The 16,676-nt window shown below is 36.3% G+C and overlaps 2 protein-coding genes across 2 annotated transcripts; one reads left to right on the plus strand and one right to left on the minus strand.

Moving 5' to 3' along the window:
- Nucleotides 1–438: 438 nt before the first annotated feature.
- LOC110868742 (ubiquitin-conjugating enzyme E2 22) lies at nt 439–3,811 on the plus strand. Its single transcript, XM_022117988.2, has 7 exons — nt 439–590; nt 1,796–1,876; nt 2,281–2,425; nt 2,535–2,612; nt 2,863–2,975; nt 3,063–3,166; nt 3,288–3,811. Exons 2-7 carry the CDS (start codon nt 1,874–1,876, stop codon nt 3,658–3,660), a joined length of 816 nt encoding a protein of 271 aa, XP_021973680.1. The 5' UTR covers nt 439–590; nt 1,796–1,873; the 3' UTR covers nt 3,661–3,811.
- Nucleotides 3,812–8,409: 4,598 nt separating this feature from the next.
- LOC110868741 (probable inactive ATP-dependent zinc metalloprotease FTSHI 3, chloroplastic) lies at nt 8,410–12,200 on the minus strand. The gene is made up of 7 exons (XM_022117987.2): nt 11,770–12,200; nt 11,270–11,371; nt 11,093–11,141; nt 10,403–11,022; nt 9,233–9,556; nt 8,855–9,155; nt 8,410–8,762 (listed from the first exon to the last, which is right to left on the minus strand). The coding sequence occupies exons 1-7, from the start codon at nt 11,956–11,958 to the stop codon at nt 8,590–8,592; spliced, it is 1,758 nt and encodes a 585-aa protein (XP_021973679.1). The 5' UTR covers nt 11,959–12,200; the 3' UTR covers nt 8,410–8,589.
- Between the last annotated feature and the right edge of the window lie 4,476 nt (nt 12,201–16,676).

Consider the following 16,676-nt stretch of genomic DNA (forward strand, 5'->3'; position numbering starts at 1 on the left):
ACCTGATTTTAGATTTCATTACGAATTATTTTTGTCAGACTACAAGGTTATTAAATTAACAAACTAATTAATTAATTAATCGAATAATCTTTTCACCTTTTAATATAAGATTTATACAAATAAAATATTCCATAATCTGAAAGTGAGGAAAGTGTATCTATTAATGCGATTTCATTTTTATTTTATCAACTTTAATAATTGCAGATATAATAATTACAAATATAATAACACCAATAAAAAAGCAAGCTGTGATTGACAGTGACACTTTTTTAATTTCCTAATTTGTCTTTGTACCGACGAACAAAAATACAAACTTCCCACTTTACCCCCTTAACTATACAAAAACAACAAAATCTCCCCCTTTTAGGGGCTTATCTTATAAAAAGTCATAACTCAAAGTACCAATATCAAAGTTTTTTCAGAACCCTCAACGGTAAACTCTTGTTCATTGTGTATATATCTATATCATCTGTATCTATATGCAAGGTGCAAGAACACTTTTAACGCTCCTCTCAATCATTTGATTTATCATGAATAATTGTTAAAGATTTGAAATCTTTGTTGTGGGTGCTTCTGATTTGACTCTTCAGGTGTGTGCTTTTTTTGAATTTTATGGAAATTTGAAGTTGATTATTTGTGGGATTCTTGATTTTGTGTGTTTTCTGAAATGGGTTTTGCTTGTTTTGATTAGGGTTTTGTCAATTTGCCCCCTTTTTGTGTTGATTGTGACTTTTTTTGGTTTAAAGTTGTTTCATTTATGGTGATTAAAGACAAAATTAGGTTCATTTTGAAGGAATCTTGAGTTTGGGAATTAGGGTTTTTGTTCTCAGGATATAATTGAGTAAATTTGTTGACAATGTGTGTAGTTTTCTTGGATTTTAGGGTTTCAAATTGATGGGTTAGGGTTTATTTTTATGGAAATTTGATTTGATTACTGAAGTGGGGTTTGTTGTTTTTGATTAGGCTTTTTTTTTTTTTTTTTTTTTTTAATTTGCCCCCTTTTTGTGTTGATTGTAAAAGAAGAGATTTTTTTTTTTTGTGTTTTTGGTTTAAAGTTGTTTCATTTATGGTGATTGAAGATTAAATTAGGTTAATTTTGAAGGAATCTTGATTTTGAGAGTTACGGTTTTTAATTTCTGCATATGATTGAGTGAATTTGATGCAAAAATGTATTGTCTTTGTGTGGTTTTCTTGGATTTTAGGGTTTCAAATTGATGGGTTAGGGTTTATTTTTATGGAAATTTGAAGCTGATTACTGAAGTGGGGTTTGTTGGTTTTGATTAGGCTTTTTTTTTTTTTTTTTTTTTTTTTTTAATTTGCCCTCTTTTTGTGTTGATTGTAAAAGAAGAGATTTTTTTTTTTTTTGGTTTAAAGTTGTTTCATTTATGGTGATTGAAGATTAAATTAGGTTAATTTTGAAGGAATCTTGATTTTCAGAATCAGGGTTTTTAATTTCTGCCTATGATTGAGTTAATTTGATGCAAAAATGTATTGTCTTTGTGTGGGTTTCTTGGATTTTAGGGTTTCAAATTGATGGGTTAGGGTTTTTTTAATTGAATTTAGGGAGATCTTTGTTTTTACAAAGGAGATAGAGTTGCTATTGTACAATCATATGTTTTAGCCATTTCTACGTGAACATTATGAAGCGAATTGGTTGATAAAGTTCGGGTTTTTAAATAACCCGTCTAGAGTTGAACAATGTTGGCGATCATATTTGGTACTTCGGGGCCTTTTGTTTGATGTTTTATCTTTCGGAGATGCATATGAACTTTGAAATGATTTATCATCTTAACAGGTTACTCGGTTTCACTGACGATTCATTCCTGTTATCGCCTTCCGCTTTCGACGCTTGAGAATATTCTTTTTGTGATTAATGGTATGTTCGAAACCAAGCCTGTATCTTTCTTTTTATGCACATCAAGTTTGTACTTATTTATTCAATACCAAGATTGAAACTTTTACACAAACGAATCTTTTTTGTTCAAAATAACACCTTTTCATGTGCGTTACGCTCATTGGCGCAGCTTCTATAGGGCGGGAGGGGACGGCCGACCCCCCGAACTTTTAGCTCAGTAGTGGAGAGTATGTAGTTTTCGTATAGAAATTTTTGGGTATAGACGTTTTCGACCCCCCAGTCTTATAGAAATTTTGGGTATATAAGTTTTCGACCCCCCGGTCGGAAATCTCAAGCTTCGCCACTGGTTACGCTAAAATATTAAATACACTCCATTTGTGTAAACCGGAAGGTGACTCGTAAAGTTTACTATGTAATCGTCGCAGGCAACCAACGAGAATCTTCCTCCAAATGTAATCAAACAACTTGCTAGGGAGCTAAAGAATCTTGATGAAACACCACCAGAAGGAATTAAAGTAGGAGTGAACGACGATGATTTTTCGACAATATACGCTGATATAGAAGGCCCGGGTGCGTATTAGCTTATGTGTGTGTACATATGTATATATACCACAAACATATATATATGTAGAGTTTAGACATAATTCTTTTGTTCTAACTGATTATCATTGGTGTGCAGCTGGCACTCCATACGAAAATGGCGTTTTTCGGATGAAATTGATCCTGTCTCGCGATTTCCCCCACTCACCTCCTAAAGGTTTGTCAACGTTTTGTTATGAGGGGTATTTTAGTCTTTTCAACAAATACTTAACGGTAAATTGGATGGGGTTAACAGAGGTGGAGTGTAATTGTTACAAAAGTGAAAGTGCTGGTACTTGGTACTGTTTTGGCAATTTTTAAACTAACGGACTGTAATACTTAATTTCAAAAAACCACAGGGACGAAAAACGTAATTAACTCTTTATTCATGCGCATATCAAATTTGAAACTTTTTTTTCTACTTGTAGGTTATTTTTTGACCAAGATCTTCCACCCAAACATCGCGTCAAATGGTGAAATATGTGTCAACACATTGAAAAGGGATTGGAACCCTAGTCTCGGCTTACGTCATGTTCTAATCGTAAGTTTCAAGAATTTTATTTTCCACTTTCAAATTAAAAGTTATCGTGTGTATATGTAGTCAACGTGTTCCTTGTTGCACGTGCAGGTAGTCAGATGCTTGTTGATTGAACCGTTTCCAGAATCCGCATTGAACGAACAGGCCGGAAAAATGCTGCTCGAGAACTATGAAGAGTACGCTAGGCATGCTAGGTTAGTTGGTCAAACATTCACATTTTGACCATTATCTAACCGGTCAAACCCGCCCTTTTTACATATCAACCCAACCCGTTTTGACCGTTATCTAACCGGTCAACCCTGCCCTTGATCACAGGCTATATACTGGAATTCATGCTCTGAAGCCAAAACCGAAGTTTAAGTCAGGGGCTATATCGGAATCAACTGCTGCGCTTAACGTTGAGCAGACAAACACTTCGGTTTGTATCGTTGACACGAAAACCGCGGTCTCTGGAGCAGTGGTGCAGCCGACGCCTTTGGCTCCTTCGTTGAACACCATGAAAGGGGCAAGTGGCGGTCAGGAGCCACCAACCACCGCCCTGAACTCGGTGGTGGAAATTGGAGTTAGTAGCGGATCTACTGCGGCAGCACCGCCTACGGCGGCAACGAATAAGAAGGAAAGTGGGTTGGTGAAAGCTCAAGATAAAAAGAAGATTGATGCTAGAAAGAAAAGCTTGAAAAGATTGTGATGTTTGTATTTTTGTATGTTTGTTTGTTGATGTATGGTTATATTTTAATGAATGCAGCTTGAGTTTAGTAAGACTTGATGGATGCTATCTCAGGTCTTGCTAATGTAATTTCCATTTGGTGTCAATACATAAAAAGCCAATTTTCTTTTTAGTGGAAGGTGTTGGATTATGGCGAAGCTTGACGTTTTCGAACCCGGGGGGGGGGGGGGGGGGGGCGGAAAACGTATATACCAAAAAATTTCTATAGAACCGGGGGGTTGAAAACGTATATACCCCAAAATTTCTATACGAAAACTACATATGTAACACTACTGAGCGAAAAGTTCGGGGGGTCGGGTGCCCCCGCCCTGGTTGGATACCAAGTATTTATTTTCATTTACTTCAATTTTAATTACCAACATGTTATAGGTGTGATTTAGTTAAAAATTGTGGATATTTGTCTACATGACCTTAGTTATCTCACCACATGTTATGATACTTTGAACGTGGATGAGAGGATAACTTTACAGTTAAATGTACTTGAATGAGAAATTTAAAAATAGTTGACTTCCAAAAATTCAAAGTTGACAATATCAACATTAAACCGCAACAAATTCATTTTCACATAAAGTGATCAAATTTGCCACTATTTATAGATGATTTTAACTTTATAAAATAAGACGTTACGATGGGTTTGACTCATTTTGTGTAAAATGTGATAATTAACATAATGGATATGTGATTAAAATGTTAGACGAGATTGTTGTGATTCATGTGTTAGACGAGATTGTTGTTATTCATGTGTTGGACGAGATTGTTATGATTCATGTGCTGAACAAGATTGTTGTGATTCATGTGTTGGACGAGATTGTTGTGATTCATGTGTTAGACGAGATTGTTGTTATTCATGTGTTAGACGAGATTGTTGTGATTCATGTGCTGAACAAGATTGTTGTGATTCATGTGTTGGACGAGATTGTTGTGATTTATGTGTTAGACGAGATTGTTGTTATTCATGTGTTAGACGAGATTTTTGTTATTCATGTGTTGGACGGGATTGTTGTGATTCATGTGTTGGACGAGATTGTTGTGATTCTTGTGTTGGACGAGATTGTTGTTATTCATGTGTTAGACGAGATTGTTGTTATTCATGTGTTGGACGAGATTGTTGTGATTCATGTGCTGAACGAGATTGTTGTGATTCATGTGTTGGACGAGATTGTTGTGATTTATGTGTTAGACAAGATTGTTGTTATTCATGTGTTAGACGAGATTTTTGTTATTTATGTGTTGGACGAGATTGTTGTGATTCATGTGTTAGACAAGATTGTTATAATACAACTTATTAAAATGTATATGTGATGTCAAAAAAATCTGGCATGATTTGTGGCTTTAGAATATAATCAACTTGTAGAGCTTTTTATCAACAATATCATCACAAATCTTGGAAATTCACAACTGTTGTCTTTTTTATTAAAATGTGTACTTTACACCCTCCAAGTTTTGATAAGTAACAAGTCAGCCTTTATATTAATATTTTTGTATCCTTTTAGTATATGTGACATGTAGAGGGGGCAATTGTGACCCAAACTAATATATTTGGGTCATTTTGGGTCTTTTCTAAATTCCATTGGGTCAATTTGGGTCTCCTTTTGTGTTCCCAGTCTCATTTAACAGGGAGAGGGGAAGGAAAATGAATTAAGAGATAAAAGGAAAGAAAATATGTGATTTTTTTCGTGTTCCTAAGTTTAATGAAAAGTAAAGGAAAAGAGAAGAAATCAAGTATTTTATGTGTTCACGAGTTAGGAGGAAAATAAATGAACAATTTTACTATTATACCCTTTAAACATAAAACATTTTAATCAGATATGAGGGTAATTTAGTAATTGATAAGATTTTCTCTCCTAATCTCTCCGATTTTAGAGGATAAATATACATACAAATTCTCTTCCCTTTTCCCTCCTTTCCCCTCCCCTTCCATCCTTAAAAAATTTCAGGAACATGGTTTTTTTTCATATTTTCATCTCCTTTCTTCCCCCCCCCCTCCCCTGTTAAATGAGACTCAGGAGTCCAGTTGGGTCATCCAATAAACATGGAACTGTTTTTACGGGTCAGCTGGGTTTGATGTAAAAAGAAACGGGTTGAACGTGTTATAAGAAAAAAGAGGCGGGTTGAAGGCATTCTAAGGTTTTTTTTCAAACGATACTACGACAGAGATAGACGGGGCAAAGGTTTTCTGTCACAGAGAGCATGAAATTCATGAATTCAATCTTGAAGAAACGGGTGCAACGGGTTATAAGATCTCGCTAATCTTCAATCGTGTTCGTGATTCGTTACTCGTGAGTTTTCAACCAACAATTCAGCATTACAATTCGTGTTCGTGATTCGTTAGTCTTGTTCATGATTCGTTACTCGTGTTCGTGTCTCGTGATTCGTTTTATAAACCATTTTTTTATTGAAATCAAACCCCAAAGCTTGATTAATTTAAAAAGCTTCTTCCTCATGTCTCTAACCAAAGGTAATTTAATTTCTTTAATATATATGATTAAAAGTTATTTATACTTCCTTATTCAAACTAAGCATAAGAGTTGTTATTTCAATTTTCTTAATTCTTAAATAATTAACTAGAATTACCACCCGCCGCAATGCGACGGGGATTCTTTAGTTATATATCATATTAGATGAAAGTCAAAATGTTTCTTACATGACCGCGAACATGTGTGTAAAACATAGAAAATAATAATTAAATTGATCTTTGACCCGCGCGTTGCGACAGACTTATCAAACGGGGGAAAATAGACGCGTTGCGACAAGCCTATCAAACGGGAAAAAATAGATGAAAAAACGTTGAACCCACACGCACGTTGCGATGTGTTAACTCAGAAAATTTAGAACGAAACGTTAAACGGAAAATTTGCAAAAGATGAAAAGTACAAGGGACCTAAATTGAAAGTTAAAAAGTGTTTGGGCTAAATTGTAAATGATGAAAAGCTTTATGTTAAAAGTAAAAACAAATCAAATGGGTTAAATTGAAAAAGATAGAAACTTTTGAATTATAAGTGAAAAAGCAAACTAATTAAAGGGGTTAAATTACCAAAAAATGAAACTTTAGACTTAAATTGCTAAATATTAAAACTTTAGGGTAAAAAGGAAAAATTCAATTTTTTTTTGAAAAACTCCCAAAACCAATGATACAACTACCATATGCATAAAGGATGTTGCTAGAAAACCCGTACATATTTGCTGAGATGCCTGACTGTGGTTTGTATCGATGGGATGACCTAAAGCGCAAGATCGGAGCTACTGACGAGGAACTAGAATCCGCTCTTCGGGTTCTTTCACTCGTAGAGTTTAAAGTATGTGTTTTTATTAAAAAGTATTGACCCGTACTCAACCCGACAAAATTGCCCCTTGATGTACAATCACTTTTTTTATAAAAAAAAAAAAAAACATTTTTAAACTAACCCGACCGACCCAAAACCCATTCTGACTCGAACCTGTTCCGACCTGAACCAAAATAACCCTTTTTTAATTGATCTGTTTTGACCTATGACCCGACCCGACTCGTTTGCCAGGTCTAGTCTGACTTGCAAATACATGATTGTGTTTAATCTTTAAAGATAAGTTGACAAACAATCTTTACATCTCCGGGACCACAATCAGAAAGTGAGCCTGAAAGAAACATGTGACAAGCAATCAATCTGTGGAATGGGATCAAATACAAACACTTAAGTTTGTAAGAACCGTAAGAACCAACACATAATTGACAAGTGTCCATCAATAAAAAATTAGTTTAGGGGTAATTTAGACCTTTTGACCATATTTAATAATAGCTAATTAAAAATAATTACAAAAAATATAATCAGCACAACACTATATAATTAGCATAACATCCTTAATCGTTCTTCATTATTAGCACATCGTCCTCAATCGTTCTCCATTTTCAACATAAACGACATTAGCACAACATCCTCAATTGTTCTCCATTATTAGCACACCAGATGTGCTGATTATATCTACTTTTGATGTTTGTTTGTATTATTTTGTAATTAACACATAATCAGCACGTTATCAGCACAATTATAAAACATCTTTTGTTAACTTTTTTAAAAATCACTTTTATAAATACAAAAAAGGTATAGCAATATGGTACTCATATTAAAGATAAAAAAATACTTGATTTTATGGTATATTTTTTTAAAAAAAATAATGAAATATATAAAAGTTATTTTAGTGTAAAAAACCTTGGTGGAATTTGTATTTAATGGAAAATAGTCAAATGACTAGCAATTTTACAAAATTACCCCTAATTTGTTAGTAGTAATTTTTAATTATAAGGGTTTTATTTATAATCAATATCAACCCTTGATTTAAATTATCAATGGTTCAGATCTGTTCTTACGGTTCTTATAATTAGCACTGTTTGTACAGGATCTCAACCCATCAATCTGTTTCATTTAACTTTTCCAATGAAAATATTCTTACTTTCAAGGAATTAAATTTAAAAAAAAATTATTATATGAATACAATTTGAAATTAAATTCGTTAAAATAATTGGATTATGTAAAAATTAGATCCTATCAAAAAATTGAAACAATTGATACAGTTTATTAACAAAGTAATGATGCTTGGTTCGTATATTTGTTAAAGAAATTGGCGCGGCAACTATGCAAAGGGTGACGGTGGTGCAGTGATGTCGTCGGTGGTGACAATGGATCGACGATGGTGGTTGCGGCGGCATTGGTAGACTCTAATGGTCGATTCTCTAACTTTGATGATTCAACCACAATTATATAGTTTAAAAAAAATGAAATGACTAATGTTTATAGGTTATCTTTAACTAACTATATCTCCACAACCAGATAAATATATATTTGGGAGAATATAACCAGACTCATTATAAAAACCAAGATGAAATGAACAATGTTTTAAGGAACTGTAACCGCCCGGTTAACGGAACCCGAACCCCATGGCTCCACCCTCGTACTGCGCGGGTGCTTGCGTCATTGATCTAGAAGAATACGGCGGTTTAGTTTCGTTAGCATCATCAGCATCAGCATAGATCTTCTTCGTGGCCCTCTCGACGGCTTGAAGAACATCGTCACTCGTCACAAAATCACCATCTGAAAACACATTCAACCACATAAAGTCAACATGTTGCTTATAAGTTATATCATTATCTTTTGTTAAGTTTAGAACAAACAAACAAACAAACCTCTACGGGCGGCAAGTAGTACCGATTCGTGAGCTATGTTTTCAAGATCGGCCCCAACTAACCCCGCGGTACGTGAAGCAACAAGACTACATATCGCTTCTTTGTCTTCCTTCATCGGGACATCTCGCATATATAAAGCGAAAATCTTTCGTCTACCTTCTTCATCGGGTTCACCGACGAGTACTTTCCGGGAAAACCGACCCGGTCTCATCAAAGCCGAATCCAGTGTCTCGGGCCGGTTAGTAGCCGCTATAACCACCACACTTGCATCCTTATCGAACCCGTCCATCTCGGTCAAAAGCTAACACATCAATAAAACAACTTTAAGTTAAACTATTGGAACAATATGATTTAATCCGAGAATGCAACTATAGCTACCTGGTTTAACGTCTGGTCACGTTCGCAATTCAAAGTTCTTCCGCGTTGGCCACCAACAGCGTCAATCTCGTCGATGAAAATAATAGACGGTGCGTGTTTTCTCGCCTCTTGGAAGATATCTCTAACACGAGCAGCTCCTGTACCAACAAAAACCTCTACTAATTCGCTAGCGGAAATGGAAAAAAACGAGACTCCGGCTTCCCCTGCCACAGCCCGGGCCAGCAAAGTTTTTCCGGTTCCTGGAGGACCCGCAAGCAAAACCCCTCTCGGTAATTTCGCCCCGAGTTTCATGTATTTACTATCTTCGTTAATGCACGAAACAATCTACAAAAAATAAAATGAAGGATTAATATTTAATAACATTGTTTAATGTTTAATAGATAATAAACGAGCCGAGCTCGAGCTTGAGAATCTACTAGCAAGCCGAGCTCTCGTAAGTTAATCGAGCTCAAGCATGGTTTAGCTCGGGCTCAGCACGTTTGCACCCTACTTTGTACCAAACTCAATGATGGCAACTAAACACGAGGGTTGTGCTCGACTGCTCGTTGCGGGAATTAACCCAACACATCAGACGCTTGTGATTTGGTTTTTGCCCAGCCTTTCAATCGATACACAGTCGAGGAGGACTAATCTAATATGAATTAATAGACTAATCTAATATGACTCACTAAGCTGGGATCGCTAACTAAGACTAATCTAATAGGTCCCGACTTCACCTCGACGGGTAGGCCGCAATGCCCTTAAAAAGAAATATAGCCAGAAGGGCTATTTCAATAGCAGCATCCAAAATGCCTATACGAGCTCAATTCGCTCTCAGTGGCGAAGCTTGAGATTTCCGACCGGGGGGTCGAAAACGTACACATCCAAAAATTTCTATAAAATGGGGGGTCGAAAACGTATATACCCAAAAATTTCTATACGAAAACTACATACTCTCCACTACTGAGCGAAAAGTTCGGGGGGTCGGCCGCCCCCTCCCGCCCCCACTATCCTATGCCCTTGTTCGCTCTATCACTGAGCTACTGAGGAACAACGGACTTAAGGAAGCCGATTATACTCGCAGGCTCAAACTGAAACTAACCCGAACCCGTTTACACAAAACCTAAACCGGTGAATTTCGTGTTAGTTCCATGCCATATCATAAATTCACACCCTCAAAGGGAAAATTACCTCAAGAAGTTCAGCTTTCGCAGAATCGACACCTTCAACATCGTCAAACGTTACCGATTGTTTCTTACTCGGTTTTCTTTTCTTCATTCTCCCAAGGCCATGTTGAACGTAAAGCTGATACCCTTGAACACCCAACATTAACCAATACGGGGCTAATTGTAACATGTTTAAAAAGAAGTTCTTCACCAAATTGGAAACAAGTTCTGGGTCTGACCCGTATGTTATCCCGTGATCTTTAAGCATCCTGATAAGCTGATGCTTTTCATCTCCGACGTTTCTGGTATGAAACTTCCACTTGGGCTCGAACGCTTTCGATAATCTCATCTGTCCTGTTTCGGTTTGTGGAGTTTCAGCTTCTTGGTCAACGGTCGGTTTGGTGTTGTAATAGATCACGCGCGAGTTCTCCACAAACTGGACGCGTATCACACTCCCGTCACGAATGCCGCCAACTAGATCCGAGTATGGAACAATCGTGTGACGTGACAATACTTTCTTTGGAAGAGCGAAGGAGAAAACTGTTACGACTACGCAAAACGTAGTTGTAACTATAACCGTGTATATCTTTGTCCCTAATGACCTCTTCTTGCTTTTCTTACTCCTTGTTTTTGCAGCCCGCGTGTCTGTAACAGAACAGACGCCGATAAGCATATATGATAGATTCGTGAAATGATAAGTAGAAAAACTGCATACCGTCTTCGGTTTCTGCAACATTGCCTTCTTTCACCAACTGACATTGAAACTTCATGGATGTTGAAGATGAGAACAAAACCATTAGTCAATAAGAATCACACATAATTAAAGTCCAAACACAAACTCTATTCCAAAACATAATTTGAAATTAAACTACTAAAAATGCAGTTGACAAACCTTTTCCTTTTCATCTGTTTGCGCCTTATCATCCCGAAACCACAATGAACTCAATCCGGATAACTCAGCCCAATTCGTTTTTCCACCGAAACCTTTATGTTCCTGGATGAAAAAAATCCATACAGAAACAATCCAACAGTAAGAACATAAGATTATAAGATGCAACAAACGAAAATAGTCGCTAAGGGAAAAGGGATTCGTCCCAAACGCCCCAAATTTCCCCGTGTAACACATCAGTGTCACGTCAGCTTTTTCCCCGGGATAAACCAAATCAAACTATTCAAATTTTGAAGCCGGATTTGAATTACATTCTAAAAAATCTGTAATTTCAAATTCACATCCAATTCAGTCAAAAATAATAATTTAACTTAACATTAAAAAACAATTCTACTACAAACTTGAACTTTTTTAACATAAAAAAAAAAAAAAAAAAAATTCTACAAAACTAACAAACCATCAAAATATCAAATAAACAAATGTTAAAACTTAATGTTTATGACCTTAACCAGTGCAGAAACCGGTTCTGCATCATGCATATGAACAACACGACGATGAGTCAGGGGAATTGTGAAAGAGGAGGTTGGCGGCGTATAAAGGAAAGACTTTTTGGGTCGAGAATCAGAATATTTTGTGGATTTTGAGGTGAAGATCAACGGTGAGGGCGTCAAGAAAAGGTTCGCCATCGACATTAGGGTTCCGGTGGTGTGTGTGATGGTTTTGCCGCCGTATAATAAGGTGTAACGTGCGCTGCAAGGTACGTTTAAACACGCGTTTAATGACGGGAAATATGGAGTGGTGAAGCGTGCATGAGAATTGAAAGAGCAATGTCAGGTGTGACGGTGACGGTGAAAGGTTTCGCAGGTGAAGGTGGTGGTGGCTGGTGACGGTGCGGTGGAGGGTTCTAGAGGTTCCGTGCGTCTCAAGAAAGGTGTTATGAGTTTTGGGCTTGTTTATATTTGGGCCTCTGCTCGGATAGTATAGGAGAATGTTCGGACATGTATTCATTTTAGAGTAAACTGTAATCTTTGTCCCTGTGGTTTGGTCAATTTTGTCACTTTAGTCCAAAACTCAAACTTTTTGCATCTGGGTCCCTGTGGTTTCAGTTTTATTGTCATTTTTGTCCAAAAATGAAATCAGGTCATATTTGTCTTATAAAATCCTGTTATTTTGTCATTTTCCGCAGGGGCAAAATGATCATTTTTTTTTATAAATAAATACCATATTTTATAAGACAAATATGACCTGATTTGCCCCTGAGAAAAATGACAAAATTGCAGGATTTTATAAGACAAGTATGACTTGATTTCATTTTTGGACCAAAATGACAATAAAACTGAAACCACAGGGACCCAGATGCAAAAGGTTTGAGTTTTGGACTAAAGTGGCAAAAGTAACCAAACCTCAGGGACCAAAATGGCAGTTTACTCTTCATTTTATAATAAAATCTGCATTTGCTAATCACAAAAATTACGAAGAACCTATAAAAAATAAATAAGTACTTTAACATAATTATCGAAACATAGTTAACATAACTGTTATAAACATAACTAGCACAAAGCTAAAAGAGTTTCTCAAGCTTTAACATAAACTAAAATTGAAATTGTCAAATGAGTGATGTTGGTAGAGACATACAATATAACTAAGGTTTCAAGATTTAAAAAAAAAACTAAAACCAATAAAATAAAAATATAACATACAAAAACCTTTAAGTAAACAAACACAAATGAGCTTAAACGAGCAAACTAAATGAACACATCATTTGTTCATGTTCGTTTGTTTAGCTTAACGAACATAATTTCTTGTTCGTGTTCGTTCCTTTAATAAACGAACGAACTTCCCGCTAAACAGTTCGTTGTACATTTGGTTTGTTTATAACCTTATACATGGTGTTGAGCGAAAGATAGGAGAAGATAAAACCAAATGAGTTCTAGACTTTGGATAAAAAGGCAAGGTCGTTATTAGATTGTCGTTGTTAAAGGATGTTGCGTCAACATTCTGATGGAAACCATGGTGTGTGGTATCATGGTTGCATTATCATATATGTACGAGATGTGACAACTGTGTTCTGTAGTCGTGGTGCGATGTAAAACAATGTTGATTGTTAATAAAACAATGTGCTTTGGTGTTATTATATGTGTTTTTGTGTTATTATGTGAGTATTTGTGTTTGGTGATTTTGCAATTCGATTCGATTCCTATTTCAAGCTCTAAATCACTTTCTGGAAGGTTATATGCGCACGAATGCGTAAATATAACCAGTTTAACGCAACAAACACTCCGGAATAGTGAAATAGGCTTAACATACCTTAAATAACCTCCACATAACTTAGAAATAAGTTTTGGATGGTTCGGTGTGTTAAAATCAACCTTGTTCGATCACAGGGACTATTTGTGTCAAACTGCGAAACTATACCGATTTGTATGGTAACGAACATTCCGGTACTTGATCATAAGTTAAACATACCCTAAATAACCTTTACATAGCTTAGAAATAGGCTTTGAGGGGTTCGGTATGCTAAAACAAACTTTATTGATCAATAGGGACTAAAAGCGTCAAAAAGTGCATAAGTTTGCATTTTCACGCATATCTTACGTTCTGAATACATCCGGACATCCAAAAATTTATGTAAGCATTAAAATATTTTATTTTAGTGTTTGGCATGATAAAATTCCATTCGTCGCTTAATTTGGATCGTTTTTGCGTTCGTTACGACTTCCGTCGTAATTAAGCGAATAACGCAACCGTACGACCAAACGAACCGACATCCGAGATATTTTTGAGCATGTTTTGAGTTCCCTATACTTTAACTTCATTTTGGAGCCTTGAAATGGGGTTAACGGGGCTTAAACGTGTCGAAAATGGACTTAAAAGCATGCAGGGGCTAAAACTGTCATTTCTGAAAGTTTGTGCTGATCAGACAAGCCCAGGCGGCCCGCCTGAGTTTGTGTGTATCCTGATGCGGGCCGCATGGCCTCCCCAGATATGCAATTTTGTTGCAAACAGCTGTTTGCAGCTGTTTAGCACCCAAAAACCACTTGCAAATGGTTTTTAACAATCCTATGGGCTCCCATGGGTTTGTAATTCAGTGGGCATGAGGTGTAGGGCCGAGATTAAACGCTTGGGGAACAAGAAACGATCCTAACAATTCGATGTTTCCTATAAATACCCAAACCAAACTTCATTCAAACCCACTTGATTATGAGATTTTCTCTAAGTTGGAGTTATAAACACTTCATACCTGAGAAATACTCGGAAATCAATCTTGCGGGGACCTTCTGTAAGTATTCTTTCGCGTTTTTCTTTCGTTTTAGCGTTAAAGTCAAACTGTGTTTGACTTTCTGCTTTGACCAGTTTATGGTCAACGCGAAGTTCGTTTGAACTTCATAACGTGAGCGTAATCACAATGGTTATAGTCCCTAGTGACTATACCTACAAATTACCACGTTATCTAGGCTCAGTGGCGAGTCGTAGTTTCGGCCAAAATGCGTTTTCTCGCGTATTTTGTAACCAAACTACTCTAGGATGTCAAAACCGTTTGTTTTGATATCAAAACCCGTTTTCTAACTTAACTAAACATGTTTCGACATGTTTAGCTCGTCGCTTTTTAGTTTAGTGCTTATGTAGAGTCCTAAGTCAAGCGGACTAAACACCCGCTTAGACTTTCGAACACGACCCGTTTGGTCGATCATTAGGATCCAACCAAACACGTTTAGTGACCATAGTAGCGTAGGGAATAACCTTCCGGGGTTATACCTTATGGTCACTTAGGTTTGATTAGTCGCATGATAAGTAGTTTATGTGCCCTTGGTAAATTACCAAAATATCCTTTTCATACATAATTGGTAATTAAGCATATGTAACGTAAACTTTTGACACGTAACTGATTATGTAACATAATTAAACATGTATGGGCATATAATACTTGTCATAGGACTAGTCAGACGTCTCGAACGCGCTTTTGCATGTACGACGCGTTAAAGTAGCGTAAGCTACCTTAATGGGTCACGATGGGTCGAAAGCACTTAGGTTAGGTTCCGATTTAGGATGTAGGCTTTGTTAAACCATATCACTTGAGTTCCAACACTCATTTGGTTTACAAGACCTCATTCTGTCCGATCTCCCGATTTAGGCGTCTATTGTTTGACTAGTGGTTCGATTACTAGGTGCTACTTGATTTCTCTGGTTTGCTTAAGTTTGCTTGAGTTCTATTGATCGAGGATACTTTGCACTTCATGTGAGTACATAGTTCCCCTATTTTACTGTTTTTAAATGTTTTGGGGTGATTCATATGTACGAAATGTTTCCAAGGTTTAAACGATGATTTCAAAAACGATTAAAACGATTTTTACAAAACTAATAACGATTTCAATAATGTGAACAAAACTTGATGGTTGTAGTTACATAACAAATGACATTCATTAATTTTGGCCGAACCGACCAGTATTATGTTATGGTACCATAGGATCTGACAAATCCCGTTACTTTACTACACCCATGGTTATGTGTGGGGGTTGTGGGTAGCGACTGAATCTGATATTTGTTAACTTACCCTTTGGTGGTTTGTTAATACGAGAACGAGTTGAACGATGGACGAGTCACGAAGGTTTGAATGTTGTTAGCGAGACGACCATAAATAGTTTTTCACAATTAAAACGAGGATGATTTAAACGATTCTAAACGAGTTAACGATTTTCAAACGATTTTAAACGATTTGGGTGAACGATTGGTTTTTGATTAGTGTTTAGATAACGGGACGGGTGTAATGTGATGAAAGCATGGTGGATACGCCGCTGGTACTTCCTATATATAAGTGTTTTCATCATATTACATATCGTGGCGTTATTTAGTTCACTTGGGTAAACGATTTTGAAACGATATCATACAACGATGTTTTACTAAGAGATATAAACTAGACGAGTTTTTTACAAGTTTTTACAAGATGTTTTACAAGTTGGTTTTCTAAAACAAATGTTTTTGGGTTAAGAAGCATGGCTACGAGATTTTATAAATCATAATCAACTTGATTTGAGTTGGTTAACTATGTTGCAATACATTTTTCAAAACAAGGTTTGTATTTTGATTCTTGTAGTCTAATAAAGTACCGCAACATATAAACGAGCCATGATTCCGATACTCTTATAAAACCTATGTACTCGCCAGCATTTCTTTGCTGACTAAGTTTTTACATATGTTTCAGGTGTCGATGCTTGATTGATTTCTAGGATGCATGCGTCACATAGGATCTGGACAAGGCCTTAGTGACATAATAACTATGATAGACGATATAAAACTTGTTTGTTCTATGTGTTAAGACAATGTAATGTTTAATATTATCAATAAAACGAAACTATTTTTGAATCCATAGTTGTGAAACAATCATTCTGTTGCAACACTCCCCGACGTTTCC

This window comes from Helianthus annuus, chromosome 7, assembly GCF_002127325.2.
Source record: "Helianthus annuus cultivar XRQ/B chromosome 7, HanXRQr2.0-SUNRISE, whole genome shotgun sequence".
Classification (NCBI taxonomy): Eukaryota; Viridiplantae; Streptophyta; class Magnoliopsida; order Asterales; family Asteraceae; genus Helianthus; species Helianthus annuus.